The sequence below is a fragment of the Letharia columbiana genome, assembly GCF_014066305.1.
Source record: "Letharia columbiana isolate WasteWater2 chromosome Unknown Sc0000019_s0, whole genome shotgun sequence".
NCBI classification, from domain to species: domain Eukaryota; kingdom Fungi; phylum Ascomycota; class Lecanoromycetes; order Lecanorales; family Parmeliaceae; genus Letharia; species Letharia columbiana.
This window is the reverse complement of record NW_023501060.1, coordinates 169,464-189,176: the sequence shown is the minus strand read 5'-3', so window position 1 is coordinate 189,176 and position 19,713 is coordinate 169,464. Positions and strand designations below refer to the sequence as shown.

The 19,713-nt window shown below is 50.8% G+C and overlaps 9 protein-coding genes across 9 annotated transcripts; 4 read left to right on the top strand and 5 right to left on the bottom strand.

Moving 5' to 3' along the window:
• Nucleotides 1–131: 131 nt before the first annotated feature.
• On the bottom strand, nucleotides 132–2,607 carry HO173_006434 (uncharacterized protein; the record flags this gene model as incomplete). Its single annotated transcript, XM_037308345.1, has 2 exons — nucleotides 132–2,306; nucleotides 2,383–2,607. 2 exons carry the CDS (start codon nucleotides 2,605–2,607, stop codon nucleotides 132–134), a joined length of 2,400 nt encoding a protein of 799 aa, XP_037164611.1.
• A 1,886-nt stretch (nucleotides 2,608–4,493) lies between these two features.
• Nucleotides 4,494–5,854, bottom strand: HO173_006433 (uncharacterized protein; the record flags this gene model as incomplete). The annotated part of the gene is made up of 2 exons (XM_037308344.1): nucleotides 4,494–5,635; nucleotides 5,689–5,854. The coding sequence occupies 2 exons, from the start codon at nucleotides 5,852–5,854 to the stop codon at nucleotides 4,494–4,496; spliced, it is 1,308 nt and encodes a 435-aa protein (XP_037164610.1).
• Nucleotides 5,855–7,185: 1,331 nt separating this feature from the next.
• HO173_006432 (uncharacterized protein) lies at nucleotides 7,186–8,016 on the top strand (the record flags this gene model as incomplete). Its single annotated transcript, XM_037308343.1, has 1 exon — nucleotides 7,186–8,016. One exon carries the CDS (start codon nucleotides 7,186–7,188, stop codon nucleotides 8,014–8,016), a length of 831 nt encoding a protein of 276 aa, XP_037164609.1.
• A 741-nt stretch (nucleotides 8,017–8,757) lies between these two features.
• Nucleotides 8,758–10,317, top strand: HO173_006431 (uncharacterized protein; the record flags this gene model as incomplete). Its single annotated transcript, XM_037308342.1, has 2 exons — nucleotides 8,758–9,499; nucleotides 9,653–10,317. 2 exons carry the CDS (start codon nucleotides 8,758–8,760, stop codon nucleotides 10,315–10,317), a joined length of 1,407 nt encoding a protein of 468 aa, XP_037164608.1.
• Nucleotides 10,318–11,159: 842 nt separating this feature from the next.
• HO173_006430 (uncharacterized protein) lies at nucleotides 11,160–13,979 on the top strand (the record flags this gene model as incomplete). Its single annotated transcript, XM_037308341.1, has 1 exon — nucleotides 11,160–13,979. One exon carries the CDS (start codon nucleotides 11,160–11,162, stop codon nucleotides 13,977–13,979), a length of 2,820 nt encoding a protein of 939 aa, XP_037164607.1.
• Nucleotides 13,980–14,348: 369 nt separating this feature from the next.
• HO173_006429 (uncharacterized protein) lies at nucleotides 14,349–15,547 on the bottom strand (the record flags this gene model as incomplete). Its single annotated transcript, XM_037308340.1, has 4 exons — nucleotides 14,349–14,584; nucleotides 14,642–14,782; nucleotides 14,834–15,361; nucleotides 15,415–15,547. The coding sequence occupies 4 exons, from the start codon at nucleotides 15,545–15,547 to the stop codon at nucleotides 14,349–14,351; spliced, it is 1,038 nt and encodes a 345-aa protein (XP_037164606.1).
• Nucleotides 15,548–16,045: 498 nt separating this feature from the next.
• HO173_006428 (uncharacterized protein) lies at nucleotides 16,046–16,429 on the top strand (the record flags this gene model as incomplete). Its single annotated transcript, XM_037308339.1, has 3 exons — nucleotides 16,046–16,106; nucleotides 16,208–16,291; nucleotides 16,368–16,429. 3 exons carry the CDS (start codon nucleotides 16,046–16,048, stop codon nucleotides 16,427–16,429), a joined length of 207 nt encoding a protein of 68 aa, XP_037164605.1.
• Nucleotides 16,430–16,873: 444 nt separating this feature from the next.
• Nucleotides 16,874–17,777, bottom strand: HO173_006427 (uncharacterized protein; the record flags this gene model as incomplete). Its single annotated transcript, XM_037308338.1, has 2 exons — nucleotides 16,874–17,507; nucleotides 17,566–17,777. 2 exons carry the CDS (start codon nucleotides 17,775–17,777, stop codon nucleotides 16,874–16,876), a joined length of 846 nt encoding a protein of 281 aa, XP_037164604.1.
• A 526-nt stretch (nucleotides 17,778–18,303) lies between these two features.
• On the bottom strand, nucleotides 18,304–19,681 carry HO173_006426 (uncharacterized protein; the record flags this gene model as incomplete). The annotated part of the gene is made up of 3 exons (XM_037308337.1): nucleotides 18,304–18,371; nucleotides 18,428–19,569; nucleotides 19,620–19,681. 3 exons carry the CDS (start codon nucleotides 19,679–19,681, stop codon nucleotides 18,304–18,306), a joined length of 1,272 nt encoding a protein of 423 aa, XP_037164603.1.
• Nucleotides 19,682–19,713: the final 32 nt, after the last annotated feature.

Sequence of the window (19,713 nt, the reverse complement as noted above, 5' to 3'; positions counted from 1 at the left end):
TATGACCTATCAGGTTCGGCGCCATGGTCCAACATGCGCGGTCTTTCCAAGTCCATCCATCGCGAACCAAGTGTAGCCGTCTGGTCATCTGGATCGTAAGCTCGTCGCTCGATACGCCTTTCCCTTGCTCCTCAACTCGGTCTGACGATCATCACCTCAGAGCTCAAACTATCCGAGTTTTTCTCCGAATTGTTGTCCGAGTTGTTGTCCGAATTGTTGTCCGAGTTGTTGTCCGAGTTGTTGTCCGAGTTGTTGTCCGAATCATGATCCGAATTGCCATCAGAGTCGCTATCCGAGCCCTCGTCGTCCTCGGCATCAAATGCTTTGTTCAAGGCTCCAGCGCTGCTCTGCACCTTTGCCGGGCTGGCGGTAGGTAGGACAGGCGCTGCAGTATTCGAGACGCGAGTCGTGCCACCGTGTTCGTCTTCGCTTTCGTCGTCCGAGCTGTCATCCTCGGCACCGTCAAGAACGCTTTGAGCCTGATTGTGGGACGGCTCTTGCGGCCTGGCTTCAGCAGTGGCGGCTTGACTGCTTGGTGTCACGTGGTTCTGTCTTACAACTATGACTCCTGAGCTGATACTGTCAATGGAGGATTGGCGAGCAAGCTGGTCCTCGCTTTCGCTGTCCTCCGGGTCGAGTAGCTGCGACGCTGGAGAATGTAGAGCCTTGACTGCTGTCTCTTTCGCTACTGTAGCCTTTGGAGCAAAGTAGGCCGTGATGTCTTTCGCTTGTGGTAGACCCGCGAAGCCGACCTTGCCTGTGGATGAGGCTTGAGAAGAATGTGATGGAGCGCTTCCGGGCACGGGAGATGGCTTTCTCTCTTTTGGAACGGAGGGCATGGTCCTGGATGTTTGAGAGAATGTCGTATTGGTTGGTTGTGAAGGCGCATGGCTACTTGCTGAGGAAATTGAAGGCCGAGGCTTACTCACTGTAGAGCTACCCAAGGATTTGATATGACTAAAGCTCGTACTCGGAGGAAAATGGGGCGTAAGGCTGACTCTTCTCGGGATGGATTTGGCTGGCGAGGTCGATTTGGCAGGCGTAGCCTTGGCTGGTTGACGCCGAGGAGAGTGAGAGACAGTGATACTGTTATCGGGATACGATGCGGGAACTTTGGCCGAGTTGTCTTGCGGGAGTAATGCCTTTCCGGGTAGTGGTTCAGATGGAACAGACTGTGCCGGCAATGGCTTAAGCGGACGTGGAGTTGGTCCCATCAATGAGTCAGACGATGAGGAATCAAGGCTGGACGGGCGGGTATGAGTATGAAATTGTCTGACCAGAGCGGTACTATCATCGAGAGTGGGGCTGGGCTGAGACTGTCGGTGAGGAATGGTGCTGCCCTTTTCAGAGTGATCAGGGCCATAGACTCTGGCTTGGAATTGTCTGAGTAGAGCGGCACTGTCGTCAGCGATAGGATCTGGGGACGTCTCCGGAAGTGTTTTAGCCCTCTTCGTTGGTTGTGGCGATCCCTCGCCGCCGTTAGCGTCAGAACTGAGGTCAATGAAAGCATTGCTTGTGTCTAAACGCCTTTTCTTCGATGGTGGTACGAGATCAATAGATTGATCTCTCGATGTCACGTCTTCGGTGTCTGACTGGCCAAGACCGCTTGCAGCGACCATTGAATACTGTGGTTTAGGGTCGCCCAACATGTCGTCGCTTTCCGACTCTGCGCCAGGGGTACTTTCGAGCTCTTGGGGTTGAGGCCCATCGAAGGAAGGAATCACGACGGAAAGGTTCTTCTGAAGTGGTGGTCGACCGCGAGCTTTCTTGGTAGCGGTCGATGTTTCAGATAGAACAAATGGTTTCAACGTGAGTTTGTAGGCCTTCTTCTTATGCGGACCTCGATTGTGGGAACCCTTTGGACGGCCAAGCTTCTTCTTGATGGAGATGAAACCCTCAGGTAGAAGTGATTGTTCCCTTGATGTCTCTTGGCCAATGGGAGCTATGTTGAAAGATGGCACTATGCGGTCACCTTTTCGCGGTCTCCCACGAGGCTTTCTGGGAGGCAGAAGTCTTTCTCTCTCATCTTCGGCAAAGAAGTCCTGGTTTTCGAAGCGTTCTATCTCTGCTGGTGAGACGTGGTCAAGTATCTTGGCTACAGGAACCTCTTCGGCGTCACAAGATATAACACCATCAATCTGGGTCCCAACAACGAATGAGATATTGCCATCCAAGAGTAGAAAACGGGATATGATGACTCTGCGTGATCTCTCGTTCGGTCCAGTTGCGCCATGTGGCAGACTGCTGTGAACTTGTGGAGGTGGCCTTTGATTTGGAATGTACTTTGGCTTGGTTGGTATTGAGACCTAAGAAAGATTCAACAAATGATCCCATCCTATATAAAAATCAAGATCAAGGATTCGTCTTCTGGGTAAAGCTTACACTTGATAACCCCAGGCCGCGAGGTTTCAATGATGAAGTTGTAGATGAATATGATAGGCTGGTGGGCCACCCGCGCGATCGGCCGAATTTAGGGACGCCAAATCGACCGTCCGTGAGGTCTTGAATCGCAGTACCTTGAATAGCCTTCAAAGGGGAACCTTTGAAGCTGTAAATATCATCGCAATCTCTAAGGGAATCGTAGGACTTACTGAGAGCGTAATTCATCGCTGTTGTCGCAATTAATTGGGAGCAAATGATTCGATAAATAAGAACCAAATGAGAAACTTGATTTCTAACCCTTGAACGAGCTATTTAGTATTTTAACTTTCGATATTATTATAAAGAATAATCTAGAGTATTATCAAAACGAATTATATTAGAAATTTTAAAGAAAATAGAAAGTTAAAAGCTAAAAGGTTTTTTATATTAGTTTTAAAGATTAAACTTTTAACTTTTAGAGACTAGAACTTTAATATTAAAATAAATTATAAACGACTATATTAAAAAGTTAAGATTTAAGTTATATATTTTACTAAATACTATTTTATATAATTCTCTATATTTCTTTATTTAATCTTTTATTACTATTAAAAATTAAAATAAGACTTTATACTATAGTAAAATTAAATAAGTTAAAGTAGAAATATACGAAGTAATATTAGAGTTTTCGAGATTAAATACTTTTTAATATTATAAAATATAGTATATAGTAGAAAATAATCTATATTAATATTATTATTATTATTAATTTAAATAAGAGATATATAGAATATTTAAGATTACGTATAGAAAATTAAGATAGTCTTTTATTTAAGAGTAACTAATATCCATAAAGAGATATAACTCTAACGAGTTTCTGTAAGTATCTGAAGAACTGAATCGAAGGCTCTCAAGACCAGCTCCCAGAGCTTGTGACTTCCGGGTGCGTCAGCCGACGCGTGTTAGCCAATGCTGATGGGCCCTAGCCCTAACGCCGTCTCACGCTCGCAGTTCTGACCCTGAAGGGACTCGACGAGGGTGGTGTATGAATGTTAGCAATGGGTACGACATCCTCAACGGAAAACAAACGTCCAAACATCTGTTTCAAAAAAAATCTTGATCCGATATCATTGGCTTTTGCAAAACGCTAAAGGCTACGGGTGTCGGCAACCGGAAGTCCTGAATCAGAGCTAGCACGAGCCCTAACCCTACTACTTGACCGCAGGGGTCTTAGCGGTCGAGATATTCGGTGCCGGAAGGCCACAAGCACCAACACTGCGACGAGCCTCCCCCACCTCATTAACGCGGCGAGTATCTAGCTGCACCCACAGCAGTGCAAACGTACCTGAAGAAAGACCCTAAGATCCCTCCGACCCACCTTTTACGGCACTCATAGCCTCGCTCGGTTTACAGGACCATTATTGATCCGCATGGAGCACCTTTTCTTCCCGGCGGATCAAGAATCTGTAGAAGATCGAGTTCATGGCAGCGTAGCTGGCAGATATACTGGAAGATGATGACAGGACTGGTATCAGCGGAAAGGGATCACGCGTTTGCAAAACTGCCAAAGGGAATGTGTTTTGGAAAGGTTTTATGCTGGGGACTTGGAAGCATGGGGGACTCTTGAGTACGAACAACATCGTAGGGAATTGATAAGCGAGACGGGCGCTAAGGTCGGTGCTGCCGACATTTCGATGCTCTAGCCGGTGACGGTTGTTGGAGGTGAGGGGGAGGAAGGGGATGGGGAGTTTGGCAATGGAGGTGGGGAAGAGTTGATGATGACGATGACGAGGAGGAAGTGAGAGGTAAGGCGCGGTATGGGACCAAGGGGGTGGGGTAGTCGGTATTGAGCAAGCTATTTGTGGAGGAGAGACTGTTGAAGTATCGTCCTTTTCACGGCTTGGAACTGCTTCTATGATTGACGGATATTATTTCCATCAAAGACAAATACAGTATCGACTATGAGACTCGTCATCTCCAACTGTTTCCCCGCGAGAAAAAATGAACACAGTCTTGCAGAGTGCGCTTCCTCGTCCTCTTGAAGTGCGTCACCTGGCTTCGTTCAACTGCGACCATAAGAGTGAAAGTTATAAAGACCCTCAAAAGCACCTCCAAACCATCTCGCGGTATTATCATTCTTGCTCAGCATCAGATTCCGAAGAATCTGAGCTGTCAGAACATTCCCAGTCAGCGGCATGCAGAGGAGCCTCGGAGTCCTCAGACCTAGCGAACCCAACCTTCTCCCCAAGCCGCACAACCTTTAAAATATCCGAGTCAGAGCTTCCACTCTTCAGACTGTATGACTTTTCCAAATCCTGCAGCCGCTTCACCTTGTTGTCCCACAACCAATCCGGGTTGGTCTGCCTGAGCTGATTCGCATTCTTACTCTTCTCGATGAAATCTGCTTTCAGATCCACCTTGGCTTTCTTCTCCGCCTTTCTTTGCCCCCTGACAGCCTTCTCGTACACGGGCTCCAATGCAAAAGCGGAAGCGCCCAGTCCAAGCGTGAGAACAGTGGCCACAATGGCTCCGCCCACGATCGCGGTGCGCATAATCCAGCGGCCGGACTGCTGCATATGGATCTTGCGCCGCAACACCTTCCTCTTCTGCTTGAATTCCTCAAACAAACTCTCGTCGTAACTCTGCGATAGGATCTCCTGCGCGTGTTGCACCATCTTCTGTTCCTGCTTGGTCTGCGAGAGTTTCTCCAGGTTGTCGGCTACAACTTTGCCCGCTTCTGTCTCCCCCAGAGGTAGCTTCGGCCCCCGCGGGTCCACCATCTGACGGGAGATGTGCGGCGTGAATTCGTTCTCCAGGTATGGGATGATAATGTCTAGTGCCGATTTCCTCGTCTTGGGTTCGAATCTCTTCATCTTGGCTTGCTGCGCGTTTTGCAGCATGGCGCCAAAGAATTTCTTCTCCACACTCAGCGTCTTTTCTCTTTTCTCTTCATCCTGAAGATTGGTGCATCCCCATTTGGTCGTGACTAACGTGCAGTTGTTGCACTTCTCCATGCCGATCAAGTTCTCTAGCATGCGGAGGTTTATCTTTCCAACACCACCTACTTTTGCTTTGGTAATATCATGGAGGTACAGCACGCCTGCTAGTCTTTGTTTAAGTTTGTAGCTTGTGTTAATATAAGTTGCGATTTGTGACAGGACTTGGGCGTCATTCAGAGTTCCGTCGTCGAATCCAGGCGAGTCGATAAGATGGATTTCGTAACGGCAGCCTTTGTGGTGGTAGTAGAGTATATAGTCTTGAACCTCCTGTGTTACTGGAGGGAGCGTAAGCTTCCAAGCAAGCAACAAGTTATGAGAAGTTGCGTACCTCCATCCAGGTCCGATGGGGCCCCGATCGGGATGTCCTCATTTCCAGTGACGACGGAAATGAATGTGCTCTTCCCAGCTCCTGTGAGACCCATCACAAGGATGTAGAGAATGCGTTTTTTGGGGCCTGTAGAGGACATCTTCGTCTGGACTGTGAGGTCTGGCATAATCTAACACTAGCTGTAACCTTGGGAATGACTGAGCGCAAAATGTTTGTAGAGCTAAAGCTGTGCTTTCGCTAGAAACCAAGATCCTTTCTTGCTTTATAACCAGGTGTGAGACAGAGTTGAAGGGATAAACGAGGGAGTAATAAGGCTTCAGGTGATGGAAGCCTCACTCGATGAACGGGCGAGAACTTGCAAAGTGGGGATCATGCCTGCAGAGTGGTATCTGATGACCCGCTGGATCCCGGGGAGTCATGTTCTAGATCGAGGCTCAGCGTCTCACCCCAATCACTTCGGGTTCTCCATGAACATCGATCTAAGATCAGTCTCAACATAGCCCAAGCGGCGTGACTTCCTATGCCTCGTAGATACGTCTGCGCTGGCCTGTATCTTGTTTGTCAAAACATATATACCCAAGTAGATAGCAGGGAATCTCAGACAATTGACTGAAATCGCCCAAGCAGGTTGTGCAGGTAGCTGCAGAACTTCAGCCTGGTCCACAAGAGGGGAATTAAATATGGTGCCGCTAATGCATGAAACATTTGTGATCTCAAGGCGGGGGAAAGGGCTGAGGTAGCCTAGAACGTCGATGATTTCGCCTTGAGGTTACATTTTGCATTTCGTCTGCGAGACGCCAACATCCTGCCGACTCGGTGTAGCAGGTCGGAGAGAACATACTTGACGGCCCCTTTTCATGCCAATGCTACCATAAAGGAGGATATAGAGAATACTTTGGTAGAATGGCTAATCTTGTAGAGACAAGTCTGCCCGAGAAGAGGAGGATCCTGAAAAATCCAACGCCCATAGTGTCACGCTCTTACGCGCCGGACTACAAGCTGTGTTCGGGATGGCTATGCCACCTAGAGTTTATAGTCTATGGTATCATAAATCCTCGAACAGAATGAGAAATTGAGTCCAAATACCTACCTATCTTAGCGCCACAACGTTAGAGGCTATAAGATTACGAGTAGTGGGCCCAAGCGGGCCTAAGAATTTTGTTGAGAGTAGGAAGGATACCAGACATGTTAGAAAAGAATAATTGTGACTGAAAGACTGATTATTGATTCATGGGATGTACGGATATTTATGTACATAAAACAGGTGGCTGGTGGCTAGTGGCTGGTAATTACTAGCCCTAGTAATACGCGACATGTATGCGATAGCCGAAGGGGCTGGTATTGTAACAGTTTTAGAGTTGTGGTGGTCACTTTTCCTACCCGGCGTAACTCTTATTCGCGACGCGCCTGCCTCGAAACACATTTTATTCACCCCATCTAATGGTATGACACTCGGCCTCTCAATCAAATCACAATTCCTTCACCACATCCATCCTTATGGCCTTTCAGGCCTTCACTGGAATAGCTATTGCTGGACCCTCGAATGATCACCTATCTCATGATCATAGTCCAGCAAGAAGGTCAATGGATACAGTTGAGGAGAGGATCGCTTCTTTTACCAATTGGCCTCATGGAGGTCGACTTCGTCCCATCTTCATGGCAGGTGCAGGCTTTTATCAGTTTCGCGTGGATACCGACGCGGTCTCGTGCTTCAACTGCAACGTGGTTATGGAAGGCTGGAACGAGCAGTCAGATCCAATCACTGAGCATCGAAGGGCAGCTCCAAATTGCACTTGGAACAATGACACTTATATGACGACATGGGACGAAAGATTTCATTCCTTCCACACCTGGCCGCTAGACATAAAGCCCCTCCCTGCCGCAATGGCCTCTGCTGGGTTCTACCACAGCAATAAGAGCACAGACGCCGTCACCTGTTTCAGTTGCAAGCTGATTCTCAAGGATTGGAAGAAAGATGACGACCCTATAAAACATCACCTTCAGCAGTCCTCTATCTTCCGACCCTGCGCATGGATCTCTAAGGTTACGAATCAGCCAGCGCAGTACACACCTCCGACGCCTCCAGCAACCCCTCCAGTGTCTGCTCCTGCTAGCATTCCTCACAAATGCGAAGCCTGTAAGAAGACCTTTCCGTCTGGGAACTCATTCCGTAAACACCGTCGACAATCCCACAAGAATATTGGCAGGCGCATTGGAGTTCCTCTTAAACGGCCTGGAGTGGTGTTCTTGGGAAGATACAGGGTGTCAAAGGCGACCAAGCAGAGGATGAAACATGGGAGGCGGGGCAATACAGACCTCTTTATTTGAGAATGATGGGGTCCGGGTGGGATGGCATGGGCCAATGCAGTAAACGCTTAGTTTCCACCATCTGCGCTCGCAAAGACAGTTTTGTGCACATCGATTTGAGGGATTGCAAGGAAGATACATACTGAAGCAGCAATGCACGATGCTTGGATTGGGAATTGATGATACCAGGCGCATTTGAACATGCCCCGTACGGATCTTATTATGGCCTACAGTGGTTTACCAGCCTTGCTTTGTACATACGGAGAGGTTCAAGTTGCGGGCAGCGATTCCAATCGAAAGATCTCAACACTCGTCAGCTTACGAAGATGCTTTTTGCTCAGGCAAGCTGTTGAAAAGAAGAGCATTTTCAAAAGATGAAGCCCTCTCGATCTCACATCAAACTTCGATGACAACCCGGAACATTACATCGTCCGTGATCGATCTATTTCAGGAAAATTGTTGGGCAGCGCAAGAAGTTCCTCGTTGATGTCGACTTTGTCAGAACTTTGAGGATTCATATCGGTTGGACTGCCGCTATTCCTGGCACCTAGCCTGTTTCTTCGCCAGCCCGCCCTAGGTATTCTAGGCTCCAACGCCGCACTATGACCCCCCCTTCATCAACCAATGCTTTCCGAGCTTCCTGCACTTTCTGACCAGCCTTGTCGATTGCGGATTGTCACTCCTCGCTTTCTGCGCCCTTGTTGGTGGATACTCTTGCTTTTAGGCATACGTAATCTCATGCCCATTGACTATTTCTCAGATATGTCACCGGCTTGCAATCACACTACCCTCAACCTTGAATCATCTACACATGCTGACGACGCAGGCTTCCATAGACCCACAAGTCAGCAGCGCGCGACAGGTGCTGGCAAGAGAAAGCAGGACGCTGACGGGGAGTTCGGAGGAACTTTTCCCGCCCCGCTTGTGCTTCCTGGAGATGACCTTTCGTTCGATACGCGCTGCCCTCCGCAGAGTCTCCTCTCATGGGTACGTGAGAAGGAGCGCAACGAAGTGACGCCAGAACGGAATGTAGTCTATTTGGCTAGTTCTCCGGATATCAAGCCTGAAATAAATTTCATTCACGCATGGAGCAATCCGCAAATAAAAGGCGCTACCGGCGGGACAATCGTCTCCAATAAGTCGACGGACGTACCATCGCCAAATGCAAAGCACGTGCTAGAGTACTTGAAAGCATTCTATCACGGCATGAATGTCAAGCTATTGCCAGCAGGGCTGCTCCACTTCAGCAGGTGGGACGACACAGATCCGAAATCATCCAAAGCACAAGCAAATTCGAACATTCCGAAATACATTGGCCTCACTACGTTAACGGAGACTATTGGTATCCGCACACGTCCATCAAAAGATGGAGTCTTCAAGGGCCAGCTCAACTTGGATGATCTCCTTGACACAGTTATAAGCATACTGCCAGATGATGGGTACGCCCTATTGATGCTCGTGGAGCACGATATTTTCGAGGACGAAGACGATGACTTTTGTTGCGGTAAGTCGAAGTCTCGGAGCGACCTTCCTAATCGAGTCCCTGGTTTTGAATCACAAGACATGTTTCGGAACAGTAGACGCGCTTCAACCCTCAGATCTGTCATACTCTGGGTATGTTGTCTCAAAGACGTCGTGCTGACTCCAAAATGTGCAGGGCGAGCCTATGGAGGCAGCAGAGTGGCTGTCATCTCCACAGCCAGATACAATCCGAGCCTGGACGACAGACAGGATGTAGAGAGAGAACATGCTTGGCCTGCATCTCATTGCGATGCGTACATGCGAGAATGCTGCGGAGCGCCCTCTAAGGTCAAGAAAGCAAAGCTTGATGCCTCATTTTCTCACCAGACACCACTCAACGCCGCCGTATCAGCTCATGCCTCTCTCCCAACTCCACAAACACCATCTCACTTCTCATCTCTCTGGCTCTCCCGCGTATGCCAAACTGCCAGTCACGAGCTAGGTCACTGCTTCGGCATGGACCATTGCGTCTACTACGCCTGTGTCATGCAAGCTACAGGCTCTCTTGCAGAAGATGTGCGGCAGCCTCCGTACCTTTGCCCTGTTGATTTGGCAAAAATGTTGAAAGCTACTGGGGCAAATGAAAGGCAGAGGTATGAAGCCTTGCTAACCATTTGTGGGCGGCTTGAGGATGGAGGCGCAGGATGGTTTAGAGCGTTCAAGGCTTGGATTGTAGGGAGGCTGCGCGAACTGAAGGACGGTGGTGAAGGCTTGGAGAAGAAGACTGCAGACCTATCTACAAAGCCTGCTTCAAAGAGCAAAGCTGGATCAAAAAAGGCGCCTATCGAGCTGTCTCCATAGTTGCGGAAGCGATACTCCTGGATCTTGAACGCTTCCGTGGTGAAGTGATGACATTGCGAAGAAGCCGTGTTCACATCGTCACCACCACCTCTACGCTATGAACTCTTGCTTCTAGTAACATTCTCTAGCTCACAAGTTTTCCGGTCTTCCAAAAGCCGACTGCCTAGAGGAGTGACGGCCTTCTATTCCAAAAGCTGACGAACACGTGATCAAACTGGAAATCGTTCTCCTGGGAGCCATGGAGTCCAGTAGCTTGTTTCCCAGGCTGCGGGCTCGATGTATCCCTAAGCGACCCCTAAGCGCACGAACTTTTCAAAATTTTGCACGTCATATTTCGTGACACTCAACGCGCTGCTGTCAAACGGTTACGACATGAGCCTACACGACACTCTTGGTAGACAGAGAGAGCATCATCACATCTTTCAATTGGTCCTTCACGCCAGCTAAGAATCTGTGCTCGTAGAGCGGTTGTGGTGGCATCATCGGAACAAGTATAATGCCTTCCTGTAAGCGTCATTTGGCCTCGCTATGACCTCGACACCGTGCGTTCACGAAGCAATACCTTGGAAGCGAGATCACGGGCGTTACTCGTCCGAACGCGTCTGATATCCTTGCAAAGACGACGGCGCGTGAGCTGACTCCTTTTATGTCTTCGCAACCTCAAGAAACCCAACACCCTTTTCAAACATCACGGTGGTTCTTGAATTCACTGCTAAGAATCTTTATGAGGCGGTATAGTGCTGATGTCCCCGAAGCCAAGACCTTTCATCCAGGGGTCTAGGGTAAGAATTACTTCAACACAGTGTTTCGACTTTAGGCTAATGATACCTCATAGAGTTGACATGTCCAGCTTCCGAGCTATCAATCGGCCTTCGGAGAGCCCGTTGAAGCCTCATTCAAGAAGGCGACCGTTATCTGATGTCGTGTCCCAACAATGTCGCGAAACGGACAGAGGCATGGCCTCAGCTCTGAGTCCTGAGCAAGCACCCTGCGCAAAGCGAAAGCTGGACAGGGCTAAGAATCAGGTATCTCCAAAGGTCATGATTCCAGCGGCACAACAACAACGAACGTCTCCCGAGACCCATCGTATGAAATCTCCCAAAGCGCGCCCCTGGGCTGCGGTGCTTCCAACCCACCAGCAGAGCCCTGGTCTGTCTAAAAACAAAGGCGATATCAGACAAGCAGTCGCAAAAGCCAAAAAAGCTATGCATACCCCAAGCAAGAAAAAGGGAATTTCGAGCGCTTCGACGTCAAGAGCCCGGAGGCAGCAGCCTCCAAGCGAAAAGAATCTTGTGCCCTCCATTGAGCATTCTGCGCGCAAGAGGATTACCAGATCCACGCCAGATTGTGGCACCGATGAAGGAAAAGAAAGCGATTATATCCCTTCGCCAGCAGAACTGGCAGATGCAACCCCCAGCTCAGCATCAAGTACTTCGTCTCGAAGGAATCCTTGCGAGCATATATCTACGTGTCCGAATACTGGATCCAGTGCAATGTTGGGATCTACATCCGACTCATCGCCGCTAAAATCACCACCATGGGCCAGCGACACGCTTGTCATCAAGAAAGAGTCGACCCCAGCACCTCAAAGCTCGCCGAATCTCGAGACAGTAGTGACGCCAATGCCCCCATCACCATCTATATGGAATTCAAAGCTTCGTCGAAAAAGATTTGAGGAGGCTGATTTTGTAGAACTGCCCAAGGAGGTGTTCGATTACAAAAAAACCAAAAAGGAGATGCGCCAGCAGTTGGCCGTAAAGAAACAAGTCATGATGGCAGGAAAGCGCAAGGAGAAAGGTAAAATAGGGGAGCGACGATCAGTCGTGGAGACCTATAAGCAGACACAGAAGACGGACAAGAGGAAGGCAGACGACGAAGGGAAGCACATGGAACCGCGCAAGCGACACAAACCGTTGAAATCGCAGAAGCATGGTTTTCATGATTGTTCTACTCGTGATGACAGGAACACCGTTATTAAAGAAAGCGATTCGAGCAAGCAAATGAGTGCTCAAAAGCCGCCGACGGGCAAGAGCCTGAGACAGGGAGCACAAAGATACGGAGTGGTCGCTGTCAAGGCCGAGGACAGATCAGGTATGAATGATGTCCGTTGTCATGTAGACATCGAGGCCAGCGGGTGTTCATCAGAGGGCGCCAAAATCCAGAAAGCGCAGCGTTCCTCCAGAGCGGGTGCTGAGGCACGCGATTTTCAACTGCATGAAGAGCAGTCGGGCCAGTCTGGCGGTCAAGCATCGAGAGATAGTGGGCAACAGAAGAGAGCTCCTAATGAAGGATGGCGCAAGCCTTATGAAAGGCGAGAGGTATCTGTGCCCGAGGTACTCAGAAGCTGTTCGTGTGCACTATTGCCCGAGTACTTTACGAGCAATCCAGGCTACGGGCCTTGTCTAGCGACATGGCCGGGCGGCAAGCTCGACTTCTTCGAGCACGTGAAGCAAATCAGCTGCTGCCGCGGCTCGATCCACCCTCCTATGGTTATTGATGCATGCAAGAGGATGCTTAGGGAAGAGGGTTACCCATGTCGTGGAGACGAGCAGTCCCTCGAGTCAATATTTGGATTTGCTCATGGAGTCCTTTCCACTAATAACCGAGGTAGTGATCAGTCAGGGCGAGCCCAGTCAAGTATTCCCCCTCCAGCATTCTATGGCTATGGAGAGAGCTATCGACCTCCCCTCAATGCCGCAGGCTCGTCACGTTCTGCACAAACCACGAATACGGAGTTGCGCTCCTTGGGCTTTCGTCTCGGTCCAGAACGATCACTGCCACCCAAGGAGGCCCCCAACAAACCCACGCTGCCGGAGAATCTGTGGGTGCATGAGAGAGTCAAAACCACTACGAATCCAACTAGCTCCTCATTTGACCAGCATCCAAGCTCTGCTATAGTCGACGACGCCAGCGGCTATCCCACCCAGCCAGACTCATTTCCGCCAGGCAAGCGGAGCGGAGCCGATATACCTAATCATCACATCTCTGATAGCTCAACCTACGGAGAAGAAAATGCGGCATTAAGGCGAACCAGCAAAGGTCTGTCAGGAGCATTTAGCGGACGTCCTGAGCCGCAGGCTTCTTTCCGTGCTCAGCGTGCTCGACATCAGTCAATGCCCGTCGAGTCGATACGCAGAAACAACGCTGCCAATCAACGTCATCCTTCGCCGCAACCTCCACAAAAACGACGTGACCACGCCCTTGAGGAAATCTCGAACAACGCCATTCTCCGGAACCTGGACAGGAAACTCGCCAGCTTCGAAAAAGTGCTACTGGAACGCCTTCCCGCCACAACACCAACACAGGCCGCTGCGGTGGCCCCGGCGACCGCTCCACCCGCAACCGCAACCGCGGCCGCTCAAGGCGGGGACGGAGCCGAAGGATCCCAAGTGAGGAAGAAGAAGAAGAAAAGGCCGTCGCGCGCTGAGCGGCAGCTGAAACGTCCAGTCTTGGACCGCCACGTGCCCGCGCACCTTCGGTTGCCGGACCACGGCATCGTCGAAGTCGGACGCCTCGTCAATCATTACGAGAGGCACGCCAAAGCCCCCTACGCTTTCGGTTGGGGCGGCCGCTTGTACGCCGAGTACAAGCATCTCTTGACCCGGAGCGGTGACGGTGTGCCGGTCTGGACCGCCGATGAGATCAATCGGGTCAGGCAGTGAGGTTTGAAGGGTCTGGGGACGTGTTTCCGGTCGTGGTTTGGCGAGATGGATGGGGCCGGTCGGTTGATCGGATTGAATCGGGATGGCGTGCGTTCGGATCGCTGGTCAAGATTCTGCGTTCGATCGCTCATGGGTTAGTGCCCGCCGTCTCGGGTTGGCTCTGCGATCCGGTCATACTTTGTCATTTGGCAGGATCTGGGGTCAGAATGGGCAGTTGTCGAAGTAGTAGAGCAATCTTCCATTGCATGCGTAGAGTACGCTCAATCAATACCCGTCTGTACTGTACTTAGTTTCAGGGATTCTGTATGCACATAGGGGCTCATGGTGAGAGGAAGTCCAGCCAGTCCAGCTCAAAAGGCTCAAGTTTCATTATCCAGTTCTCGAATTGGCTATGTTGAGCACCAGTATATCAGTCGCGCCACAAGCCGTCAACTCGTCCATGACCGACGCTATGTTCTCCTTCGGCACCATGGAGCTGACGGCCACCCACTCCGGGTCCTCGAGAGCCGTGACGGTCGGCGCCCGCTTCCCGGGCGTGATCTTGGTGGCCGTTTCCACGCCGCCGCGGGCGATGTTGTACTGGCAGAGGATGAACTTCTGCGCGGCTGGAGAGGGTGAGCTTGGGGGTTTTGTGAGGGGGGGGGAGGGGAAGAGGGACTCACTGATGACGCCGCTGATGCGGGATGCGATCATGTCGACGAGCTTTTGATTCGAGGGGTGTTTCGATTTGATCAGTGTTGCTGTGCTCTCGACCACGGTGTCTATGGCTTTGAGGCCGGCTGCTTTCATCGTCTCGCCGGATTCTGGGTCGCGGTCAGTAGACCTTTACGGGTACCAGGGAGTCTGTTTCTTACCGACAAGATCCACAATCCCGTCCGCGACGCCCAACGCGCAAGCGGCCTCCACACTCCCTCCCACGAATTTGATCTTCGTCTTCAGCCTGCTCCTCACAGACGCATCTCCGTTCGTGACCCCGTTCTCGTACCCCTCCAGGCCCTCCAGTTGCGCAAAGTATTTCTCCGTCAACCCTACAAAGCTCGTCACCACGTTCTTCCCCACCAGCTCCTCGGGCCTTTCCAGCTTCCCCTTCTCCGGCACCTGCACCTGCAACCTGCACTTTCCAAACCCTAGGTTCAGCACCTCTTCCACGCCCGTATCTTCCGTGGCCGGCACAAACGCTTCATGCTCGGCGACCTGGTCCCGGCCGGTGATACCCAGGTCGACCCGGCCTTCGCCGACGAAGGTCGGGATGTCGGCGGCGGGGAGGAAGACGAGGGCGATGGGGTGGTTCTTGACGAGGGCGATGTCGAGGCGGGTTTCGCGGCGGAATTGTATGTCAGAGCCGGCGAGGAGGTCGAGGGTGGCTTGTTGGAGTCGTCCCTCTGGAGTGCAGGACGTGAGTGGGGAATTCCGGGAGGGAGACGGAGATGCTCACTTTTGGGGACGGCGAAGAGGAGGCGGCCTTCTAGGCTTTGTTTGGAGTCAGCTTCGGTTCCATTTATGGGCCATAGGCAGGAGAGGAGGGAGATATGGACTTTCGTGAGTACTGACTGGTTGACAAGATCCATCGCTGCGCAAGTCCTGAGACTCTTCTTCTGCTGATGCTTAAGATCTCGGAACTGCAAAAGCTATCCAAGAAGTCGGGTATGGATTCTTCTGTTAGTCACCAAGGACTTGTGATTGCTTGTCGTAGACCTTCAATCTTCAGCAGAGTAATGGGCATGTGGGCCGTTCTTGAGGCTTCAGTGGTCTGCGTGCAGCGTTGTTGCTGGGATTCTGGCTATGTTGTTTTCCCCAATATGTAGAAGGCTCCTGATGTACTTAGTCAGTGACAACTCGGACCAATCACATATCCAACTGGCCGACTGGGAATACTTACATGCAGAGAAAAAGCTTTCTCCGGGTCTCTCGCTTGAGGCCTCGGAAATTCTCGCATTCACCCAGCCCTATTAGAAGACTAGCATCTTGGCACCGATACAGCCGCATCGCACACAAACTTTCTCGAATTTCGGCGAAAGCGTTCACGACACAACCCTCTACAGCCTCAACCAGATTCTACTGCCACCATGGATTCCGGAAAAATCCCCGTCAAGCTCGTCAAGGTGACCAGGGTGCTGGGTCGCACAGGTACGCATCCCTCTCCTCCGGTCCCAGCTGCCACGCCCCACCGCCGCGCTGTTCCTTCTCGTACCTGTTGTGGTTTCGGGGTGCTGATGGCATGTGGGCAGGTTCCCGAGGAGGCGTCACACAGGTCCGCGTCGAATTCATGGACGATACCACCCGCTCCATCATCCGCAACGTCAAGGGGGCCGGTACGCTTCCACCATCCTCCTCATTGCGCTCGTGATGAGCTTGGCGGGTGAGTGCTGACAGGTGGGGTGTCTACAGTGCGCGAAGATGATATCCTGTGCCTGCTTGAGTCGGAGAGAGAAGCTAGGAGGTTGAGATGATGGGATGGTGGATGGGAGGATTGGGAATGTTGGTAGGGCTGTTGGTGGAGGAGAGATGGCTACGGTTGCGTGGATGAGATCAGAGGCGTCAGCTGTAGCTTTGATTCTCGTGGCTAGCTGAGAGCTGAATACATGATATGCTTTTGAAAGAGCCTTCGCGAATGCTATGTGAACTGGAATGCTGGTGAACAATCCTTGCTGCAGCTCCTTTACTTGGTAATGATACAGATGTGTGATTATGCCGGTCAAAGATCCTCCCTCTTTCTCGCCCTTCCTGCAGATGATGCACAGATGTCGTATGTTGCCAATGGCAAACCCTTGCACCAAATCTCCGCGACTGGGAACGATACATCGTTATGGTGAAGCTTGTTGTATGTAGAGTGTCTGGCGTACGCTGAGCGACTGTGATCTGAGACGAGCAAGGACTCCAAGCTGCCGAGGGTCTCAATCGAGGGGGATTGGGTTCTCGTTGTCATCGACGTAGTAATTCACCCTCTTCTGCCAGAAGTCCACCAGATTGTACATGGTCCGCTTCCCCTTCATTTCATAAAGCGTAAGCACCAATCCCTGCAAGAATCTCGGATGGTAAGAGCCATTATTTGCGAGGGCGTTCGAAAGATTGCATTCTGTAGCAAAGAGGTCGAGAAGGAGTCTTCGAAGCCGGAATACCTTTCCAGGGTATCTCCACAGAGTATTGACCGGGCCTTGCGCGGGAAATAGTCCTCCATCCCTTCTCTTCTTGATAACCGTGTCCACGCAAGTGTTTTGTAAACCGGGTATTCTCGTCCGTTCGGCGAAAGAGTAGGTCTGGATGATGACTTCCCAAGGTAGAGTCTTGTAGTTCTCTGATTCTAAAATGATGGTTTTGGAATAGAGCCAAGTTGTAAAACGGCGAAAGACGTCTGGATCTTCGTTCTTCATGACAATACTTCGGGCAGTAATGCCGCCCTCCGTTGTCTCGCTACTAGAGAGCTTCTCTTTAAAGAACGACGACGTACGCCAGAGAAGTCCACGATGAATGCCAAAGCTAGTGAGACTCTCGCCAATCTTGAAGTCGATGATGGTATCGTAGATTGAGCTGTAGCGCAAGTGCGTCGTCAGTCTTGCCAGTAAGCGTAGGCAGGGGAATGACTCACTCTGACACCTTGCCCACCGACTTCGCCAACTTAGGCTCGGTCGGAGCACTCGTTTCTGTCTTTATACGCTTGCTGCTGTTTGGCGGTGGACCCGCTGGAGTTGTCGAGGCTGTCCTCTTTCGTTTCCGAGATGACGCAGAAGAGGCGCCAGTCCCTGCAGTGGATGTTGAGGTCGTAGACTTCCTCCTATGAGAGCGCGAAGTTTGCGGCATGTTTTGAGCCTGCGGATAGATCTCGGTCAGATTAGATTACAATGGGTGTGTAGTGAGGTGAGTGTACCCCGTGAGATGTAGACTTGAGTCTCACGCTGGCGTCCAACCGATTAGGATGTGGGGGCAATGCTCGGCATGTAGGTGATGGTTGCTTGGTGCTTGGTGCTTGGTGCTTGGTTGCTGGTTGCGAGGTTTATGATAGAATGCCGAAGAGGGAGAAGATCGTTGAGTGAGAGAAGTTGCTGCTGGGTAGACTGAGTTGGTGGAATTCTGCACAGGTAGAGATGGTGCTGATGAATCAAAATGCCACGGGCATTGTATGAAAATTGTGGAGACGTACTACTCACTGCATCAATTGGGTCTAATCATCATGGGAGGAAAGGAATAATGAAAAGTGTGAGATGGTGACGCGTGGGATCATTCATAGAGAGAAAACGCGCCAAAATCTCGTGGTCTGAGCGCTTGGCTTCATATCACAGCATCTTATATTCACTTTCTGTATTCCGTTCATTCTCCCTCGACATGTCTAAAATAGGTTGGGTTTTGCAATCAGGTCAGGCAGATCTTCTACTTTGGCCTCACCCTGCAGGATTACTACGACACAAGGTTAGCAGAGATACCTTTCAAACCTTCGAATGGACTTGACTCACGATAGGTGCTAGTAAGCAAAGGAAATTCGCCCTCCTTCCCCCTCGCCTTCAGAAACCCATACACCTCCTTCGCCGTACTCGTTCCCTGCAACATTTGCCCGTTCAATTCCTCCTTCTCCACCTCGGCAATACTCATGTGCCTTTGAACGCTCATCTTCGCACATCTGAAGTTTCTTCCCCCAGAACAACTCGTAATCAGATCGGCTACACCTGCACTCTCCTCGGTGAATGTGGCGGTGCGGACGGAGTTCTCGAAGAACATCTTTCCAAATTTGCGCATTTCAAGGAGCCCCACGCGCATGATGGCGGCTTTGGCGTTGTCGCCCCATTCAAGACCGGCGACGAAGCCGGCGGCGAGGGCCACAATGTTCTTCAAGGCACCGCCAAGAGATACGCCTGCTACGTCCGATACCACATGGACGTGAAAGTATGGTCGATGGAAGAGTGTGTGCATGAGCTCGTGGTCAAGCGGTGGGAGATCCGCCGGTTGAGCTGTTAATCGGACCGTGGATGTCAGTCCCTTGGAATCTTTATGCTCCGTGATCTGCGTTAGGTCCAGCTGAGAAGCTTGAGGTGTTCTTCCCTCCTTAGGCGTAGGGTTTCGAGAGTCCATTGGCGGAGGATCGTAGGCGACAGTGGTCTCGCAGAACTTTTCCTGAGCGACTTCGTTGGCAATGTTCGCACCTGACAGTGCACCGACATATATCCCTAACTTTTCACCAATTGATTCGGAGAAAAGGCTTATATCTTCTTCGGACACCTCGACACCTTTGATGCAAGATATTCCTCGAGCGTAGGGTAGGATGGATTCTTTCATTTGGTCGCAGAGACCACTGATGAACTGGTGAGGGAGGTTGAAAATGAGTATCGTAGAGTCTTTGACGGATTCTTGCAGTGAGGGGTTGGCGATGATGTTGGAGGGAAGGGAAACGTCGGGCAGGTACTTGACGTTCTCGTGGAAGTGGTTGATCAGCCTCGTGAGCTTGTGCTTCTCCGTCGAGAATTTCGAAGATGTCTCGTAGTGTTTTGAGCCCTTGGGAATTTGGTATTCCTCCTCGAAAACCCACATTTGCACATCTTTCTGGAATAAGTCAGGGTGCGCTGCTGTATTCTCTGCCACTATCTTGGCTATAGCTGAACCCCTTCATAAGCCATTAGCTTCGCTGGAGGCACTGAATGGGCAGAAGGTCACCAGTTGCCGGACCCCACCACGGTCACTTTGTGCTTCTGCTCATGAGAGCCCAGAGTAGCCATAGCTCTTGCGCCTGACGACCTCGATTTTGCGA